Here is an 18,818-nt window from a genome sequence, read left to right on the forward strand (position 1 = left end):
CAGGTGGGGTGACAAAAGGTCAGACCCAGGGACATGTACGGAAGTCCCAAGGCTGCTCGGCTTTCCCCTTTCCGACTCTGCACAGGACCCTCCAGTGGGGTTTATTCAGGTCACACAAACTCTCTCATTAGAATCCAAATCGTACAGGGCCCCAGCACACCTGGGTGGTTGCATCTCCTTCCCAGACAGTGCCCACATCTGGCCACTGGAATGACAAAGATGCCACCTCCTCTTCCCTGGGATGATCAGAATAAACATACAGCCCTGGAATGTTCCAGGCTATGGGGACACAAAGTGCAAGACTAGATTTCTCCAGCAGACAATCTCCATAACCTGAGTGTGTACCACGTCGAAACAGGACAAGGAGAAGATTTCCACTGTGCTCACATGGGCAGGTCCAAAACCACTTACAAAAGGCTGGTTGGGTCACTGAGCGGACACCCAGAGTGAAGGAAATGCCTGGAGGCTCTACTTACGGTCCTGGAGGGGCAGGTCCTCTGCGGGGCGCTGCGGGGAGAGCTTCGTGCTTGGGCCGAAGAGCCCCTCATCAGGGTCCACCTCCTCATCAAAAATGGTGAGTCGGGGTGAGGGTTTAGGCTTCACAGCCACTTCAGGGCGTTTCTTGGACTTCTTAGAGCTACGGAATCACAGACACAGCTCAAGGTTAGGACTTTTCATGAGAGCCCGGCCGGCTGGCGCAGGTGGCCTGGTCAGAGCCGCCGCGCAGGCGAGGTGAGCCTGAGCTTGTGTGAAGAAGGAACTTTCAGGTGCCCTGAGGTGTGAGGCCCTGCTGGCAGAAGCGGCTGAGCCCTGTGCCCCGTCAGGGTGTGCGGGAGGAGCAGGGGAATGTCTGAACGAACCAGATGACTGCCGGACAGCTCCCCGCCCGGAAGGGCCAGCCAGGACTCAGGCCTGCCCGCATGAGCACCGGGCAGAGAAGCTGCTCTCCTTCTGGACACTGTAGGGGCCAACGGCCCCTCGTGCTCCCAGGGCCAGGCTCAGTCACTTCACAGCCACTTGGAAAGGGGGGTGGACGTAGTCTGAGGCTGGGAACAGGTGGTACCCAGGGACCAGCAGAAAGCAGCCTCGAGAAGTGAAACCTCCGTCACTCCAGCAAACACTTCAGTCCCACTGAGCGAACCCCACCTCCTTCAGGAAACCTCTCTGGCTACTCAGAGCCCCACTGGCTCTGTCACCCCCACCAAGGTCCCTTGATGTCTCATTCATCCACTGGCCAAAGTCCTGCCTTGGACCAGATGGTGCTTCGGAAAACTGGGAGAGGGCACGACGGAGGCTTCTGGGCCATGGGACTGCTTCCTTTCCTGCCCCGGGTGGTGGTGACACAGAGCGCATGGAAGCCTTTACGGACTCGAACCCTGCAGGTCTGCATACATAAATCACATCGCGAATAAATAAACAAACCTTGTTTTACTTTAACACAGCGATCCAATCCCTGCTGTGGATGCCAAAATTAGCCATTATAAGGTTCCCGCAAATAGTGAAAATACGCTTTTTACTGGAAACAGGATTTCTGGTATGCCTGTCTCCCTGGCAGGCAGATCCGCTGGACAGAGGTCACCGTCTGAGCGCCTGTTGGCAACACAATGCGGGAAACTGCACGCAGAAGCCCTGCCCTCCTCGATGGCACCGACCAACCAGCGGCAGATGGATAGAACGGCAGGCGGCCCTGGGTGCTGGAGGGCAGGGTGCTCAGAGGCGACCATTCCCACGTCTGGCTGCAGACTTCCGGTAGAATCTCAGGCTCAGCTGAGATGGGAGAAGCTACGGGAGCTGGAAAGGCACCTGCTGCTGGGTCACACCTCCAGGATGGAGCACACCTATGCACTCAGGGCCGAGGCCCCACTCACGGTCCTGTGCTCTTGTCCCCTTGAATTGTCCCCATAGCAGGGAGGAGATGCAGGATGGGGTGAGGACAACAGGCTCGGGCCTACACATTTCGAAGACGAGATGGAGAGCAGAGGCTCAGTGGCAAGGTTGTGCCTGGAAGTCCCAAGTGCCCCGTCCCTGCTTCCTCCATCCTGGGCACAAGCCAGACAGGCTCAGGGCACAGACCCCTAGGGACACGCCTCTGCTTTGCTGCCACCCCCCGGGCCCTGCTTGTGGTGCTGGGCAAGGTGGAAGGAGCCAGGCCTTCTCCCTCCTCACAGCGAGTGCTTTCCAGAAACGTCAGCCATGCCACCTCACACACCCTGAAGGGCCCAAGGTAGCCTGCTCCGACAGGGACACCTGCTTTTAGTTTCACAGATCAGGCCGAGCCAGTTCGCCTTCATGACCCCTGGGAAGTGGGTACCAATGACAGGCCATGCCCCTCGAGGCAGGCCAGCCAGAGACGGCCCTAGCTGAGAGCTACGGGGTCAGAACCCCAGGGCCGGCCCAGGAAGCTGTGTTGGACTCTCCGAGGAATCTGGAGCCCCTGGCCCAGCCCGGGGCCTGTGGGTTCTGCCCCACTGCTGCCCTCAGTCACCCAACAGCCAGCCCTCACCTGGCGCCCTGGAGCAGGGGGCCAGAGACTTCCCACGGACCAGAAATCAGAGGACGGAAAGGAGGAAACTGTCTGGAGAACAAAGGAAGTGAGAGAACAAACGTGATGAATTCTGTCTGGAGAAGCTTCAGAGATCTCAGTGATTTCCCTTCTTACACCTACTTCTGGTTCTGAGGACACAGGTTAGGCCAGACTTTCCTGCTATGTGAATTTTCCTCTCAAATTGGATGAATGATCTTGTTTTTCTCCCCAGAGACATTTCCGATCTTTCATTGTCTTGAACTGACATAAAGCGAATCTATGGCTCGTGGGGCCGTTCTGTCGGGCACCATCTGTACTCTACCCCATCCACCCAGGCCATCCTCCGTCCCCAACTCTCCCTGACCGTCTCCAGGGGACACAAAGAACAGGCAGGAAATATGGAGCACTGACAGCTCAAAGCCCCAGGGTCCTGCTCTGGTCGGCCCCCGATCTTTAGTCTCTGGGACGCGAGAGCGTGCCTGGTCCAGAGCAGACGCTCAATAGATACTGGATGAAAGAAGGATGGAGGGATGAAAGGAAGGAAGGAAGGAGGGGAAAAAGGGAAGGACAGACAAATGAACAGACAGATGGACACAGATGATAGTACATCTCTTGTCCAGACTGATCTCCACCTGCTCCTCCAGGAAGAGTGGAAAGGGCATGAAGACGGGGTTTCCAGCACCAATCGGAGACAGAGACGGTACCTGGAAGGCTTCGCTCCTCCGAAGCTGGTCTCCTCACCCGCCCTCAGCCACTCTGTACGCAGCAGGTGCGTTCACTCCGAATGCCCTCTGTGACCCAGCACTCACGAAGCACCTCCCACGCGCACCTCCGGGCTCAGCAGTGTCCCCAGACGCTCACAGCTGAGACTCAGAGGCCCATAAACCCGTCATGACCACACAGGGAAACAGTTCCGGAATACGCGGAGCACAGGGGAAGGATCCAACCCAGCCCTAGGGCTTCCTGGAGAAGGCAAAGCGAAACAGACATGGACTCAGGCAGAGGAAGTGAGCCCCTCATCTGTGGGGTCCTGCCAGGGGCATGGTTTGGGCATGATCAGGAACCGGGCCCCCAGGGAAGCTTGGCTCACGGTCCATGGAGAAATGATGAGGGCCTGGCCTGGGGGAGCACTGCAGTGTGACGGGGAGACAGGGAGACAGGGTCAGGGGGAACGTCAGAAGGCAAAAGAGCTCCTAGAACATTTGGACTGTGAAGTGATCAGTGAGCAGAAGGGGCGTGTCTAGAATGATGCCAGACTTCTGGCCTCAGGGAGAGGTCAGGCGTGTCCTGGGTAAGGTGTGTCCAAGCCCAGTTTCTTCCCCTCATTCACAGACTGCATGAACGAGGACTCAGGCTGCATACACGGGCTGCAGCCCTGCCCGCCCCCACCAGCCCCGTCCCTGCTCTACTCCTGCCCACTGTCTGTGGGTTGCGCCGCCCAACTCTGCCGTGCCCATCTGCCACCCGCCGCTGCACCACGATAAAGGATGCTTCTCTTCTCCCTTCGGCGAAGGGCGGGCCAACAGGATTAGACTCTTGTCACCAGGGCTAGGGCAACGGGGCACGGAACAGAGAAGTGAGCGGTGGACAGACCTCCTGGTAAGCAGGAAGGAGGTCACCTGAACCTGGGCAGGCTCGGGCCCGGCACAGGTGGCATGAGGGGAGGGGGGTGGGAGCAGGCGTGTGGATGCAAGTCCCTGTAGCATGCAGGTCCAGCTCTCCTGCTTTGTGTGCCTGATGGCAGACAGTGGTCCAGGGCGGGCCACATCATGCGGGCAGAGCAAACTGGAGGGTGGCGGCCCAGCGAGGCCAACAGCTCCGACAGTCCAAGGAGCAGCCCTGCTCACGGGGCTCAGGGAGTTGTGGCGACAGTGACGGACAAACGACGGCAGCCTCCCCTCCAGCCACCCAGGGGGTCTGTGTCCGTGTTCCCAGATGCACCTGCCCCCCTGGCTGACCACCGAGGGGCCCCAGCTGCCCAGGACCTGTGTCACTTGAGTTGCGGGAGCATCTCCTGGACGAAACAGAAGGTGCTGGATCCTTCTGAAGCCAAGACTCACAGACAGCACGACTTACCTTCCAAGCCAGGGTGATGTTTAACCAAATACAGAAGTCAACCTCCTTTCCAATCATACAATGTTCGTGCTTTCCAATAAAGTATTTTTCATTTTAAAATTTTAAATTCAGTTTCTTTTTCACTGAGGGAAAATCTTCAGAGTGCCCATAAATGAACTTTTGTGAAATGTATTCCGGGACAATGCTATTTGTAGTAGCACCAGGCCTCGGGGCCTCCACGATGACCCGGTCATCAGCGTGGTGCGGCTCATGGAGGACAGGCAGCCGCCCCAGGAGCTGGGCCAGCCTCCCCAGACGGGAGCTTCGGGGAAGCGCTGGACGGGGGCTGAGCAGAGTCGGGAAAGCGGCGCTCCAGGCAGAGACCGGCCCGGCACAAAGGCCAAGGTGGGAAGCGCCAAGTGGCCAAGAGCCGGGCAGCAGGCACACGGGGGAGGAGAGTCTGAGGGGAAGTCGGGGCACAGCCCAAAGGGCCTGGGGAAGAGTCTGGCCTTTCTGTTCCGGGTAAGCAGCCCTGGAGGGGGAATGCCAGGGAATCCACATGTGACCTCAGGCCAGTCATTCACTTCTCTGGGTCTGTTCCCTTAGCTCTTGCATGGGAGTAAGGAATGCTCTGGAAGCTGGAGCCCACATGCAGACTGGCAAAGGGCACAGTGGGAGCCTGATGCTGACAAGGTTCACATCATGTTTCCGCCCCTCGACTTTATTCTGGGCCCTAAATAAACAAGGCCTGCCTGGTAAACACCCATCATTTGCTGTAGCCCCAGGGTCACACTCAAGGATCTTTCTCAACAGCCGGAGCCTGACTCCCCAGGCCACTGAGCCTCAACTGAGGGCTCACTGACCAGGCCCTCACGATGCCCCTGCCCTCTCAGCTTGTGCGTGCTGACATTTCTTCTCTGCACGGGGGCCAAACCCTGCCCCTCACCTAGCACACACCTGCACCACCACTGAACCAGGCTGCTCTGGGTGCAGGGGGTCCGCCCCCCACTGCTGGAAAGCAAGGACCCAGCTCTGGCCGCACCCGAAGTGCCCCGAGAGACCGAGTATACAAATGGGCAGAGCAGAGGTCAGACTGACCTGAGTCCCACACCCTGCAGCAACCAGCCCAGGAAATCAAACCACAGCTCTGCGGCTAGGGCCCGCGATGGCCAGGGCTTGATCGATAACTGCCAGCTACCCTAATCTTTACCCTGGTTTCCCTCTTCATAGGACCAGCCAGAGCAGGCCAAATATGCTCCCCCAACCGATCGCAGGGCGTGCAGGACGCCCCACCTCCAGGCGGCAGCCTCCCTCGCCACCAGCCTCCAGCTGGGGCATACCCGAGCCTTCTCTGTCCCACTAGGAATCGTTCCTACTCCCAGCCTGCCTCCGAGTCTCCGCTAAATGCAGGTCTGGCGGCTGACCCCTTCCTTGCTATGGCCAGCTCTCAATCAGGGCCTCTGCCTGTTTCTCACTTGGGCCGTCTTGGTTTCTTCCCACATCCCCGGTGACACTCCAAATGCTCACGTGACCCCTGAGGCCTGGCAGTCCCTGCGATTGCAAAAACCCATCATCCCCATCACCCACCCCAGAGAACACATGGACGAGGGCTGGGAAACTGGCATGCTGGCCCGAAAGGGGTCTTAGCCTGGAGGGAACAGGCAAGGTCCTGCCCAGAGCCCCACGGTGCGTGACTGGGTGCGTGACTGGGTGATCTTGGGCAGGTTCCCGAGTAATAACCACGAAGACACTGGATTTGCCCTCCAGTCCCTCAGGTGAAAGGCTCTGTCTGTCATTCTAATGCTCTTCCTTGGGGGCAGCCTGAGGCAGGGGGATGGCAGGTATGACCTCCCAAGAGTCCAATCCCCAGGGACTGTCCCTTCAATCCCATGAGGGAGAGCCAATCAAGCCGGCTGCTGGGGAGCCAGGCTGCGGGAGGCGGCCCTGCCCCCTGGCTGCAGCCAAGTCCCACAGCTTGTACTGGGCGCTGGGAGCCGCATTCCACCACAGGAAATGGGAAGGCTGCCTTTACTTCAAACAGCCCAGGGCTTCCTCAGAGCAAAGCTGAAGTAGCGATAACAACACACAAAGGGAATTTCCTATACTACGTCTCACTGTATCCTTCTACCACTGGGGCTGGACTTTGTCTTTCATTTTTAAAGAGAGAAACTGAGGCGCTAAGATGTTCAACGACGTGCCCAGTGCCCTCCGGGATTTGAACCTGGGACTGCCTGCCTCTAATTCTGCTCTGGGCTGACCGCACACCCAGCTTTCCCAGGGGCTTTCAGACCATGCTCGAAGGGCCTCGGCCTTCCACGGAGCCACTCAGGGCCACGGGGAGGTGAGCTGAGGCCGAGGGGGCAGACATCCAGTCTCTACTCCTGTCCCAACCGGGCCAATTCTCCCTCAGGCTGATTGATACACACTGGGGCTCTGTAGGAATTTCTCCCGCACTGAAATTTTTACTACTGGATTTAAAAAGTGGAAAACGGATGCCTGGGTGGCTCAGTCGGTTAAGCATCTGCCTTCGGCTCAGGCCATGATCCCAGGGTCCTGGGATCGAGTCCCACATCGGGCTCCTTCCTCGGGGGAAACCTGCTTCTCCCTCTCCCTCTGCCGCTCCCCCTGCTTGTGCTCTCTCTCTCTGACAAATAAAGAAATAAATCTTCAAACGATCACCTTAAAAAAAGAAACAAAGTAGAAAGCACCGCCACACCGTTCATCCAGGCCAGTCTTTGTGCGCTAACATGGATGGGGAGATCCAGTCAGTAGAGCACGTGCTGCCGCCCGAATGAGGGATGTGGTGGTGACCAGCAGGACGTCTGTCACCGTGCCCCCTGCATTCCTCATTGATTTTGGTCCCAGGCCAGGCCAGGGCTGAGTGCTGTCCGCAGAGGTACACGACAAGGCCCGCCAGCCCTGGCTCCTGGCCCTCCTGTGACCCAGAGAACCGCTCCTGGCAGATGGCAGGTGGAAGGGGGGCCCCCAAGAACCCCTGAGCCCACCCTCCTGGAAGCCCCGCGGCCAGTGAACCTGCTGCTCCTGCCTCATTGCCCTCCTGCCATATCCCAGGCTTTCAGCAACTTTGGTTTCTGGGGCTCCTCAAGTGTGAATTTCCCCATGAATCACTAAAGAACTCCCGGGAGCCCCAGTCCAAGGGGGCCTCTCATGCACTCCAGGGTGCTGCAGGGTTCCCAGCGGGCCTGCTACCCTCGGCGGGGGCCAGAACACCAAAGGCGTCCAAGCCCGCGAGCGAGGCGGCCGAGAAGCCGCGGCTGTGCATCTCCCCAGGTGCGGCTGAGACCACCTGCACACCCCGCCGTGGCCCACCTGGGGGACATCTTGCTTCCAAATCTCAGAAATAGTAGTTCTGTGTGGCGACTGATGGACTTGGCAACTAACCTTATTGGGGTCACTGCTTCGCAACATATACGCGTATTAAGTCACACCGTACACCTTAAACTCACACAGTGCTATATGCTGATTAGTTCTCAATAAAGCTGGGGCAGAAATCAATAAATCTCCAACAGGAGCAAGTCTGGGGGTACCTGGCAGTGTGCCGGGAGGTCTTCAAAACCACAGGGTCATCCCAGAGCAGTGATTTTATCTAAACGTAGGCAGTAAGACATTTTTATACTAAAATGCGTATGATTCTTTTGTGAAGATAAAGCAACATTTTTATAAACAATTGTGACAAAATACATGATTCACACTCCAAAAAAAGGTCCAGCTTCCCCGCTGGAGGCCATGCACAGGACACTGGGTGGTGGCCCCCCTTCTGTGAGCAGAGAGCGGGAAGTCCAGCCTCGAGGGAAGGCATGTCCATGTAGGAACTAGCCTGTCCCTCGGGGTGCTGAGGATCCTCCCGGACTGGGGGTTGGATTGGGGGGGGGTGCTCCCTGGGCACCAGAGGAAGGGGTGGGAGGCAGCGGTCTCGCAAGTACGCAGGGTTTGCAAAAGCAGAGAGGCCTTCCCAAAAGAGAGGGATTAAGTCCCTAAAGAATCCTTCACTGGAGGGGCACAACCAAGGCCCCCAGGCCAAAGCTTCCAGGAACTGGCTCTAGGGCAGTTATCTGGGGAGAAAAGCTCCAAACACAATAAAGTTCCTCACTGCCTGTAATAGCAAAAACCTTCAGAAAACACCTGAATGCCCCCAGGCAGGCGCCTGACAATGCCACTTAGAACGCATCGACCCTGTGGACTAGCACGAAGTTAAGAACGTAGAAGTCTACTTACTGATCTGGAAAGACCCAGTATATAAGCTGAAAATAAGCAAATTATGGAATGGCGCACACCACGCAGCCCCATTTGGGGTTACGAGAAACGTACATCCAGAGCGTATTCCTTCAGGGCGAAAGGCCTTTTCACTGTGTTTTCAGATTTTCTGTTACCAATCGTGTATTATTCAAGTTACGATTAAAGATGTTCCTAACAGGGTATTTCCGGCAGAAGGCAGAACTATTCTGGTAGAACTTCATCTTTCTCAGACGTGCGAAGTCTCGAAAACAGAGAGCAAAACCCGAAAACTCCGCGGGACAGGAGGGGACCGAGGGAGGACGCGGAGAGAAGAGCCAGCGCAAGAGGCATGTGCGCTCTGCGTGCAGTCCGTGGGTCACCCCAGCACGGAGCTGCTCCCAATCCTGCGGACAGGGGAGCAGCAGGGCCAGGACGGGCCGGCCGAAGGCTCCTTCTGCCTCAGGGCGCTCTGCACTGGGCAGCAACTTGCCTTTGCCCCTAATCAACACCAGGTTTAAGAGACAAAGAAAAGCCAGGCCAGTCCCAGCACGGGGCTCTGTGCTGGCCGGCCCCCCCTTCCAGCAGCCTTGTGGTAGGGCAACAGCGCCCCGCCGGGCCCACGGCAGGAAGGACGGACGGACGCCCGCGCCCTGGAACCGAGTCCGCTCCAGAAAGCCAGGCCCAGATGGGCGCTTGCTGGCGGGGGCGGGGCGCTCAGCTGGGGCAGCGGGGTGCCGCATCTGCAGGGCAACTGAGGGCCCTGGGGGGGGCGGAGAAATATGCATGCAATGCCCACGTCTCCTGCGAAAACCACAATGCTCCCCACTCCCCACTAACAGCCAGGGTGGGCAGCCTGTTCAAGAGTCAACAGGCCCAGGGCGCCTGGGCGGCTCAGTTGGTTGAGCGACTGCCTTCGGCTCAGGTCATGATCCTGGAGTCCCTGGATCAAGTCCCGCATCGGGTTCCCTGCTCGGCAGGGAGTCTGCTTCTTCCTCTGACCCTCCCCCCTCTCATGTGCTCTCTCTCTCTCTCATTCTCTCTCTCAAATAAATAAATAAAATCTTAAAAAAAAAAAAAAGAGTCAACAGGCCCATCTGGGTGCCCCAGGAGAGGACACGGGTGGGGGGGCTGCCACCTGCAAGGCTCCACCAAGTCCCTGCTCAACTGTCCTCAACGTCCCCATCTGTGAAAGGGGGATAATCCCAGGGCTCTGCCCACCTCCCACACTGCAGAGTGACTGGAATCAAAGGGCAGTCAGGGTGACGCCGCCGAGTCGTGACCTGCCATTTGGGGCTGCATGAATTTGCAGGAGCGACCTGTCCCCAAACTTCAGCTTCCACACACCCCCCACCCACACACACCATGAGCCTGATACCACTGCGGCTCCTAGAGCACCATTTTCCACACCAAACCCACACAGGTCCCGAGAGCCATGTGGTGTGTCATGACCTCTTAAAAAAAAAAGCAGAGACAGAAATGTCTCGTCCCAGGAATGGGAATCGGTCCCTGGCATTTAATAAGCTCTCAGAAACCTTAGGTGTTATTCTCCCCGATGAGGGCAGCAGTACTGACTAATGTCACACCAGCCCTTACAGGGGAAACCAGCAGAAGGTCTTAAGCCTCTGGGGTCCCTTTTATTTTATTTTTATTTTTTTAAAAGATTTTATTTATTTATTTGACAGAGAGAGACACAGCGAGAGAGGGAACACAAGCAGGGGAGTGGGAGAGGGAGAAGCAGGCTTCCCACTGAGCAGGGAGCCCGATGCAGGGCTCGATCCCACAACTCTGGGATCATGACCTGAGCCGAAGGCAGACGCTTAATGACTGAGCCACCCAGGCGCCCCTCTGGGGTCCCTTTTAGGTGCTATGTTTTCCTGGGACTGGCGACAGTGCTGGGGGGCAGGTGGTCCCAGACGGCTGACACATCCCTCGACAATCTGCTACCGGAATAAGTAGGAAATTCAAGGCGGCCCTTGCCAACCCCAAAGAGCATTTTCCTACCCAAAAAAGGAGCCGCTTTGCTAAGCATGACCCTCAGCCAAAGGCTGGCGCAAACCACTGAAGTCCTTCTCGGTCTGGCTTTACGTGTGGTTACTCAGAACAACAGAGAGCCTGAGTTCAAACACAGCCTCCTCCCAACCAAAATAAAGCCCAAGAAGGGCCTGCAGGCCGTGTAAGGCCGATAAGAAGAGGCTACCACAGAGGTCTCCCCGCACAACCTCGCTGCCTCACCCCCAGGGCTGCTCACCCCCCGTCCAGGTCAGGGCGGCTGCGGAGGGCGGGGGACCTGACTCGGGGCATCAGGGGCTGCACGACTTGCGGCTCTGGGCCCGGGTGTCCTGCAGCGCCGGATCTTCCCTGAGTGTGAATCCTTGTCCTCTCTAGGCTGGTCATAGGGCAGCCCTGCAGCCATACCTCCTCCTGCGTGTCCCCAGCCTCACATGCCCCCCGACTCCCCTAGGATAGGAAAGCTGGAGGATGGTGGGCAGAGCTCCGGGACTGTGATTTTCACGTCCTTTACACTGAACTTGCCCCTCCCTGATTTCTGGAGACGGGCCTCTCTCGTCTGTTGACTGCACTTCGATCTCTCATCAGGGCAGAAGGACTGTCACCCCAGGTCTGCGATCTGATTCGGCGGAGGAGGTGGGGCAGCAAGCTGCGGCCGTGAGAAGAGTGAGCGCTAGCATTCATTGTAACTCAGTCTCCACAAGAGCCCTACAAAGCAATGCTACCATGACCCTATTCACTGCAGAAAACTGAAGACAAGGGGTAAATTGCCAGAGACATACTGCTGGTAAATGGCAGAGCCAGGATCAAGGCCAAGCAGTGTCCAGGACCCTGAGCTAGACTGGAATCCCAGGACTATTATTTACCAGCTGCCTGACCTCGGGCAGGGCACTCGGCCTCTGCAGGCTTCAGTTTCTTTAATCTGTAGAATGGGATAACAACATCTCCTTGCAGGCAGGGTGTCAAGGAGACCGAGTACATGAAGTGCAGAGTACCAAGCTCAGCGTGTAGGAAGTGCTCAGAAACACTGGTTCCCGCCTGTTCTTGCACGTTTGGGCCCAGAAGTGGTAAGGGCCATGGGGTGGCTGAGTCTGTCTGTCTGGGAGGTCCCGCCCCAGCACCTCAGCTTGTGCCCACTGGACGGGCCTTGGGAGCAGATGTCTCTCTGGTCTCATGCTGCCCCAGCACAGGGTGGTCGTCCAGCGGGAGCTTGGGAGCAGTGCACTGACTAGGGAAGGCAGTCAGGGGATCAGGAAAGGGGAAGGCGGCAGAGCACCAGGACACCGAGGGACCGCTGAGACCATACCTGGCTTACCTCTACTTCCCCACTGTACCTGTGTGCACACACCTGTGTGCATGTATGTGCATGTAAAGAGAACTCAGCTGAGTGGCCAGGGGGCCTGCGGCTCACTCTACCTTCTTCATCACACACAGCGGGCACCTTCCAGGTTATCAGTCCCTTCCACTCATGTGATTCATGGGCCTTACAACTGCCTTGTCGGAAGGCAGGGCCCAGGTCAACAGCCCTGCTTTAAGAACAGTGACACGGGGCCTAGGGGGCTTCGATCACGGGCCACCAGCCCCAGGCCATCAGTGATGAGCTGCGTGGAGAGCCCAGGGCTCCTGGGCTGCTGAGCTGTCGGGGGTGGGCAGCCCTGCCAGGACTCCGTACAGAACTGGGGACCAGGGGCCTGCTCTGTGGCCAGGGAGGAGAAGGTAACATCTGAGCCCCGCCCGAGCACACCAGGCCACAGGGAGTGATGACCCAGGGAAACAGGTTTTCTCAGATGCCCGGGACGGAGGGAGGGACGGAGGGAGAGAGGAGCCCTCACCAGAGAGCCTGGAGCAGGCCAGAAGGAGGCCCTATCCAGGACATGGAGACCTACCGCATGATGCCCAGAGGGTCCAGTGCCTCCTCCTCTTCCTCCTCGGAGGAGTTTCTTGCATCCTCGCCCTTCTGGCCTGGGATGGGCAGACCCTCAGCCTCCACTCGGTCCTGTTGCTCGAAGAAGTCAAAAGCCTCCCCATCATCCTGGGCCTGGCTGTGTGCATCCAGGACAGAGACATCTCTGCTGGTGAGGTCCGCAGCCCCTGGGGATCTGGTGCCTGTCGAAGGAGATGGAGGAGGGCCCCTGACGTCCACAACCAGGGGACGAGGCAGCGCTGCCGTGCACCCAAGCTCCTGTGCTGGGACCTGAGCTGCGGGCCTCCCGCAGCGTCCTGGGACAGGGTGCCGGGTCTGGGTGCACAGGGGGCAGCCGGGGTTCCAAGCCTCGAGCCTGTAGTGAAGCCTGGAGTGGAGTGGTTATAGGTGCGAGCTTGGAACCAGCTGGTAGCAGGGCAAGAGCCGAGCCTACGTCCACTGGCTAAGGGCAAAAAAGCCGGCCAGCTTACATCTGTGGGGCATATCAGGGAGCTCTGGCAATCCAGCCACGGATGAAGACTGGCTCCAAGGGTCTGGGCGCTTAGACTATGAACCCAATGGGTGCACAGTGAGCTCATGGAAGATTCCAGAATGAACTGTAATGGCTCCATACAAAGTGGCTTACATCAGCACTTCTCAAAGCATGGCCCCCAGATGGATATCCATGATGCGGTAAGCACAGAAAGGGAGAGCAAGCATCTGGAAACATCCATAGCAGCTTGGCACTGTCACGACATCTAGACATGTGATTTCGTATTTGTGAAAGTATCTGTCCGTGACAGATTGGGAATACGAATCTAGTCCTTCCCCACAGATGGACTGAGAAATGTGGGTTTAGACTACTTGTTCACCTCTATCCAGATAGTTACTGGGTAGAAGATCTTTGAAAGCAGTTCCTATTTTTTTTTTTTTTTTTTAAGATTTTATTTATTTGACAGAGAGAGACAGCGAGAGAGGGAACACAAGTAGGGGGAGTGGGAGAGGGAGAAGCAGGCCTCCCGCTGAGCAGGGAGCCCGATGCGGGGCTCGATCCCAGGACCCTGGGATCATGACCTGAGCCAAAGGCAGCCGCTTAACCGACTGAGCCACCCAGGGGCCCCTGAAAGCAGTTCCTATTAAAAAAAAAAAAAAAAAACAACCACCCTTAGATAAGGGACCTATAGTATGCCTGGGAACAAGATATTAACACATACGTCAAAGTAATATGTGTTACTGCGTTATATAAATCTAGGCAGTAATCATACATTGCCTTATATTATGCTTTGTTATTAGGACAAATGTGAAAATACCACTCAAAATTTCAATTCCGTGTAACAGGCATTGTGTAAAAAGCATTTCACAGGTATGGACTCATTGAACTATTGTAAAAATCCACGTGAGAGATCCTGTTCATGCCTCTACTTTACAGATAAGGAAACGGAGGCACAGAAAGCCTAAGAGAGTCAAACCACTGTATCTTGCTTCTCTGTAACAGAGGGGCCAGGAGATCTGGAGTTTCTCACAGTTATGGATCAGCGGGAGCCCCCATATCACAGGCAACACAGCCCACTGGGGGGCAAGCAGGTTGTGATCTCGTAGCAAACAACTCGGGGCCCACAGGTGCAGGGGAGGGGCTGGAAAAGGAGACAAGTAGCCAGGGCTCTGCCCCCACCTCTGTGCATTCACTGGCTTTGCTTTTTTTCTTCCTCACCCCTTTAAAAAATTTTTTGGTTTATTTGCTGTTGTCTTCTGAAAAACTCCTATCTGTCTTGTGACGCTTAGAGACGGCAGTCATTGGGAAGAAAAGTTAAACAGAGTGGTCCAAAGAAGGGAGAAAGTCAGGGGGGAGAGCCCAGCACCTCCCGAGGAGACCCCTCCCCGCCCAGGGGCACATAAGCACTTCATCTGCCTTGGGGCCTCTGTGCAGGCCTGGACACTGGGGGGTTGTCCCCGGGGGCCCGGTCTGCAGGCCTGGCTGGCAGGAGGCAACGTGGGGGGCGGGTGCGTATGGGTTGGGGCACTCTGGGGGTGGCCAGGAGGGGCACGGGTGGGGTCAGACCACAGAGAAGGCCCCGTGTGAGCCCTGTCCAGCACCCAGGCAGGCAGCGTCCTCCTGCCGGCAGCGGTAGGCCCGCTCTGGCCCAGCCAGGGGAGTGAGGCCTGGTTCTGGGCCAACAAAGGCCTCAGAGGTTAGGGACAGAGCCTCAGGTACCTAAGAATTCTAGCAGCTCTGGGCTTCCTGCCAACTCGGCGTCCTTCGAGACACAGCGCAGAATCTCATTGAACACGGCTCTTCTTTCCCGGATGTCGGACTCCCCAACGAACAGGACCTTCTTGGGGAGCGGGGGAAGGCTGGACGTGGAGTAACGACTGCTCAGTTTCTGGTAGAACTCCTCGATCTCACTGTACTTTTTGGAGACCTGGAATGAGAGGAGCATGAGGCTTCCCGAATATTCTCCCCCTCACCCTGCCCAGACAGCGCAGAGGCCGGCCTGTTTGGAGAGACGGTCCCCAGGACAGCTGCCCCAGGACAGACAGGTGCTTTGGGCATGCCTCGTTCCCTCTGACCCTCCACCCATCCCCCTGCCTGGGGCTCCATTCCCAACACCCCCTAATCCGTGCTAGGCTAAATTATGAAAGTCTTAGTAGCCAAAGGGGAGATATAATCATGGTGGATTCCCCTGTCACAGGTCCAGGTAAAGACCTGTGACACAGGGACCCCGGCCTGGCCCACAGGTGACCATGCCTGCTTCCATTCCGGGCCTGCAGCACATTAGTGGGGGGACCTCATGGTCTGGCCAGCTGTTAGGTCATCTTCCTACAACAACAGGAATCACCTCTTCTCAGCACGGATCTCTGGATCATTCTCCCCTGCAGGAGCATCAGCCTTCTGGTGGGGACGGTCCTTACAGTGCTCATGTGGAGAAGAACCACATATGGCAAGGTTGTTTTCGGTGCTGCTGTCAGCCAGGACTCCCCCCACCCCACCCCCGCTCCCCGCACCCTGGGACCTCAGGGAAGCAGGCAGGAAGGGCGTCTCAGGCCATCTGAGTCACCCTGAGACAGCACCCCGTCTCCGGCTGAGTCCACTCTGTGTGAGGCCACCCCAGCATGGTCTCTGCCCCACACCGCCCGGGCCTCACGTGGCGTGAGCAGCCTGAAGCGTGGCAGGGTCGAGGCATCGCTGCGGATGTAACCCAAGGTGGGCTCTCAGCTCCCAGCCACACACCCCACCAGCCGCCTAGCATCCTCCCTTGTCTTGGACTCTGTGCTCTCCCCTTGTGCGAGACTCTGAGGGAGCACGGAGCATACAAACAAGGATAGTCCCACTCCTACTCCCAGGCCAATGCTGGAAATGCCTGTGGCTGATGGACGAGACCCGGGAACCCTGGGGCACGGTGGTGTCAGAGCATGCACCCTGGCCAACTAGAACTCTCCCCAGAACCCCCAGCCTGTGCGGGGTTCAGATGCTGGCAGGTGGCTGGGTGGAATTTAGATCCCCAGCACCCCCACCCCCCACACACTGGGGAGTCACCTGGGACAGGGGACTGTAGCCTGCAGTTGTCAACACAAGAGCCTGGCTCTGGAGCTTTCCTGAGAACAGCCCTCAAGGAAAGGTAAGAGGATCCCTTCACACAAGGGATGCAGGCTCCAAGCCCCGCCCCCGCGGTCCTGAGAACAGGTGACTCCAGGCAGGCTCCATCCGGGAAGCTCTGACCCTGAGGGTTGAGCGCCCTCTGCTGGCCCGACAGCTCCACACTGGCCCAGCCCACGGACCCACCGGGACCGTGGTCATGGAAGCTTCGAGTTTCCAGAGCACTGACCGTGCGAGGGGCCAGGAAGTTTTAAGTCAGAGGTGTCACCCCATCCAGGACCCACATTCATCAGTGTTCCAAAGCCAGGGCTTTTCAAGTAGCTACCTGAACTGCAGCAAGAGGCTGAGAGGGGCAGGGAGTGCGGAGGATGGGAGCTCCCGTGTGTCTGGCGAGTCCACGTGCAGGGCAGACGGCAGCAGCGCACGGGGAGTCCGCTAATCGGCAGGCATACCCAGTGCCCCTTTCCGGGACTGGTTTTACTTTCTGATTAGCAATTAAATTCATTTTTATGTTAAAGCATGTGTATCCTTTTCAGGAATAGAATGCAATATGCTTTTTTTTTTTAAAGCTAAATCATGAAACTTCAGAGACTTTCTGGCTTTGGGTTACATCCCCAGATTTCATGGGGGGGCGGTGGTGGTGGTAAATGCATTCTCCTCTGCCCTCACAGGTGGTTCAAAATGTCTGAGAAGCACTGCAGGAACGGCCACCCAGGCCATGCACACGCACCCTTCGCAGGGCGTGGGTGTTACTGGTCAGAAGAAAGCGGCACTGGTGTGATGCATGGAGGGGTCAAGCTGTCGTCACACGTGAGGCTGGCCGTCGGCACAGCACAAACAGGCTTGCCTGGATGCTCCTCGGGGCTCCCCGAATGCTGCCTCTCTGTTATGCCCGGAGACGTGACCTCAGATATGCTCTTCTGTTCCCGTCCCCGAAAACGGGCGTGTGTGGAGCTCCACAGGGGGTCGGGCCAGATTGTCAGGAGCTGCAAACCCCACCACTCGGGGCCAAGCAGAACCAGAACCACCACCTAACATTAGACCTTGATTCTCACCCAAAGTCAAAGTAGCACATGAAAGACATGTCCTTTAGATGCTTCCCATGTGTTAAATCTCCCTCAAAGAAAGACCCATGCCATGCATTTTTATCTCTGAGAAGGTGACGTCTCTGCTCCTAGGGCACCGGAGCAGGGTCACTCACTGTTTCCCTTCCTGTCTTGGCTGCCAGGAGATTCAGAACGAACCGCGTGCAAACCTGTAGCTACTGATCCCATCTAGACCACAGGGCTCTGGTTCATCTTACCTTTATTTCAAAGCTCTCTCTTCCCTCAGCTCCTGTGACTCCACGAAGGCCTCAGAGGCTCCTCCCTCTCCGCGACCGTCTCTGGGGTTCCCTCCTAAGCCCTTCCCTCCGCCCTGAACGTCCATTCTCTGGGCAACCTCATCCACTCCCAGACTTTCAACATCACCTCCAAGCTGACGCCTCCCACACCTGCCTCCTAGGCCTGACAGGTCCCTGGCTCTAGCCTCATGGATTCGTCCTCCTGTGTCCATCAGACAGACACTTTATACTCTACACAGCCCCCCCGCCCCAAGACCTGCCCCTCCGCTCCTTACTTCCGCTGGTGCACATGGTCAGTCAGCAGATGATATGCATGTTACCGTGGAGATATTTTACAACCCTCTGTGTCCCCTCACACCAACCACTGCTGGCCTGCCTCCAGCCCTCCCCTGGAGCATCACTGGCCTGGTCGCTGGGCCCCCTACCCCTGCCCGGTTCCTTCCAACCCAACTCCACTCCCCACCGGATGGGCCAGTGAGTCACTCTCCTACTTAAAACTCCTCTTTGGCTGCAAGGCAAGTCAGGCTCCCTACACGCCCTCCATGACCCGGACTCTGCCCGTTGTCTCCCGCTTCCTTCAGGATGATGCTCCACTGCATGCAGTTCCCCGCACGCGACCCCCACGGCTAGCCTCCGCTTAGGCTGTACCCTCTGCCGGGGGGCCCCTGTGCCCCAGTGCTGGCTAGAGAAGCGCCCGCTCCCTGATGCTGCTCACACCGTGGTGGCAGGTGCGTCTGTGCGCCTGGCCCCCTGCCCCCTGGGCCCCCCCAGGAACATCCTGGCAGAGCCCCCAGCTCACCAAGAACTGGACGACATCCTCGGGCCTGTGCTTAGCTGACTTGAACGCAGCCAGCCGGGTAACCACCAGGATCTGGTACTCCACGTGGCCTGACATCATCTTGCCCCGCACCTCCTGGTGCTGGGGCACGGTCAAGTCGAGGCCCGTGTGGACATTCTGCACTCGCCTGCCAAAGGGAGAGAAGGCAAAGGAAGCTCAGGTTTAAGTCAGCAGGCCTCTCGAGTGACACGCAGATAGGACCTCAGGAGGATCCTGCAGGCCTGGGTGGGGGGCACTCTGCAGGCTGTCCTCGTGGTCACTGCTTCGGGCCACCTGCCCCGCCACACACCAGCCTCTCCTGAGGCCTGGCTTCCCAAG

The 18,818-nt window shown here is 57.6% G+C and overlaps 1 protein-coding gene across 3 annotated transcripts in view; it reads right to left on the minus strand.

Moving 5' to 3' along the window:
• The window catches only part of HS1BP3 (HCLS1 binding protein 3), a 37,928-nt gene that overhangs the window by 14,731 nt on the left and 4,379 nt on the right, over positions 1-18,818 (minus strand). For all 3 annotated transcript variants that reach the window (XM_045884167.3, XM_045884163.3, XM_054509610.2), the window contains exons 2-5: positions 18,462-18,627; positions 14,938-15,145; positions 12,709-12,928; positions 477-637 (exon numbers count right to left, since the gene is read on the minus strand). In XM_045884167.3, coding sequence (XP_045740123.1) covers positions 477-637; positions 12,709-12,928; positions 14,938-15,145; positions 18,462-18,627 — 755 coding nt within the window. The remainder of the gene's footprint in view (positions 1-476; positions 638-12,708; positions 12,929-14,937; positions 15,146-18,461; positions 18,628-18,818) is intronic.

The sequence above is a fragment of the Mirounga angustirostris genome, unplaced genomic scaffold (assembly GCF_029215605.1).
Source record: "Mirounga angustirostris isolate CCGP_5_RB_7025 unplaced genomic scaffold, mMirAng1.0.hap1 SCAF_10, whole genome shotgun sequence".
Taxonomy (NCBI): domain Eukaryota; kingdom Metazoa; phylum Chordata; class Mammalia; order Carnivora; family Phocidae; genus Mirounga; species Mirounga angustirostris.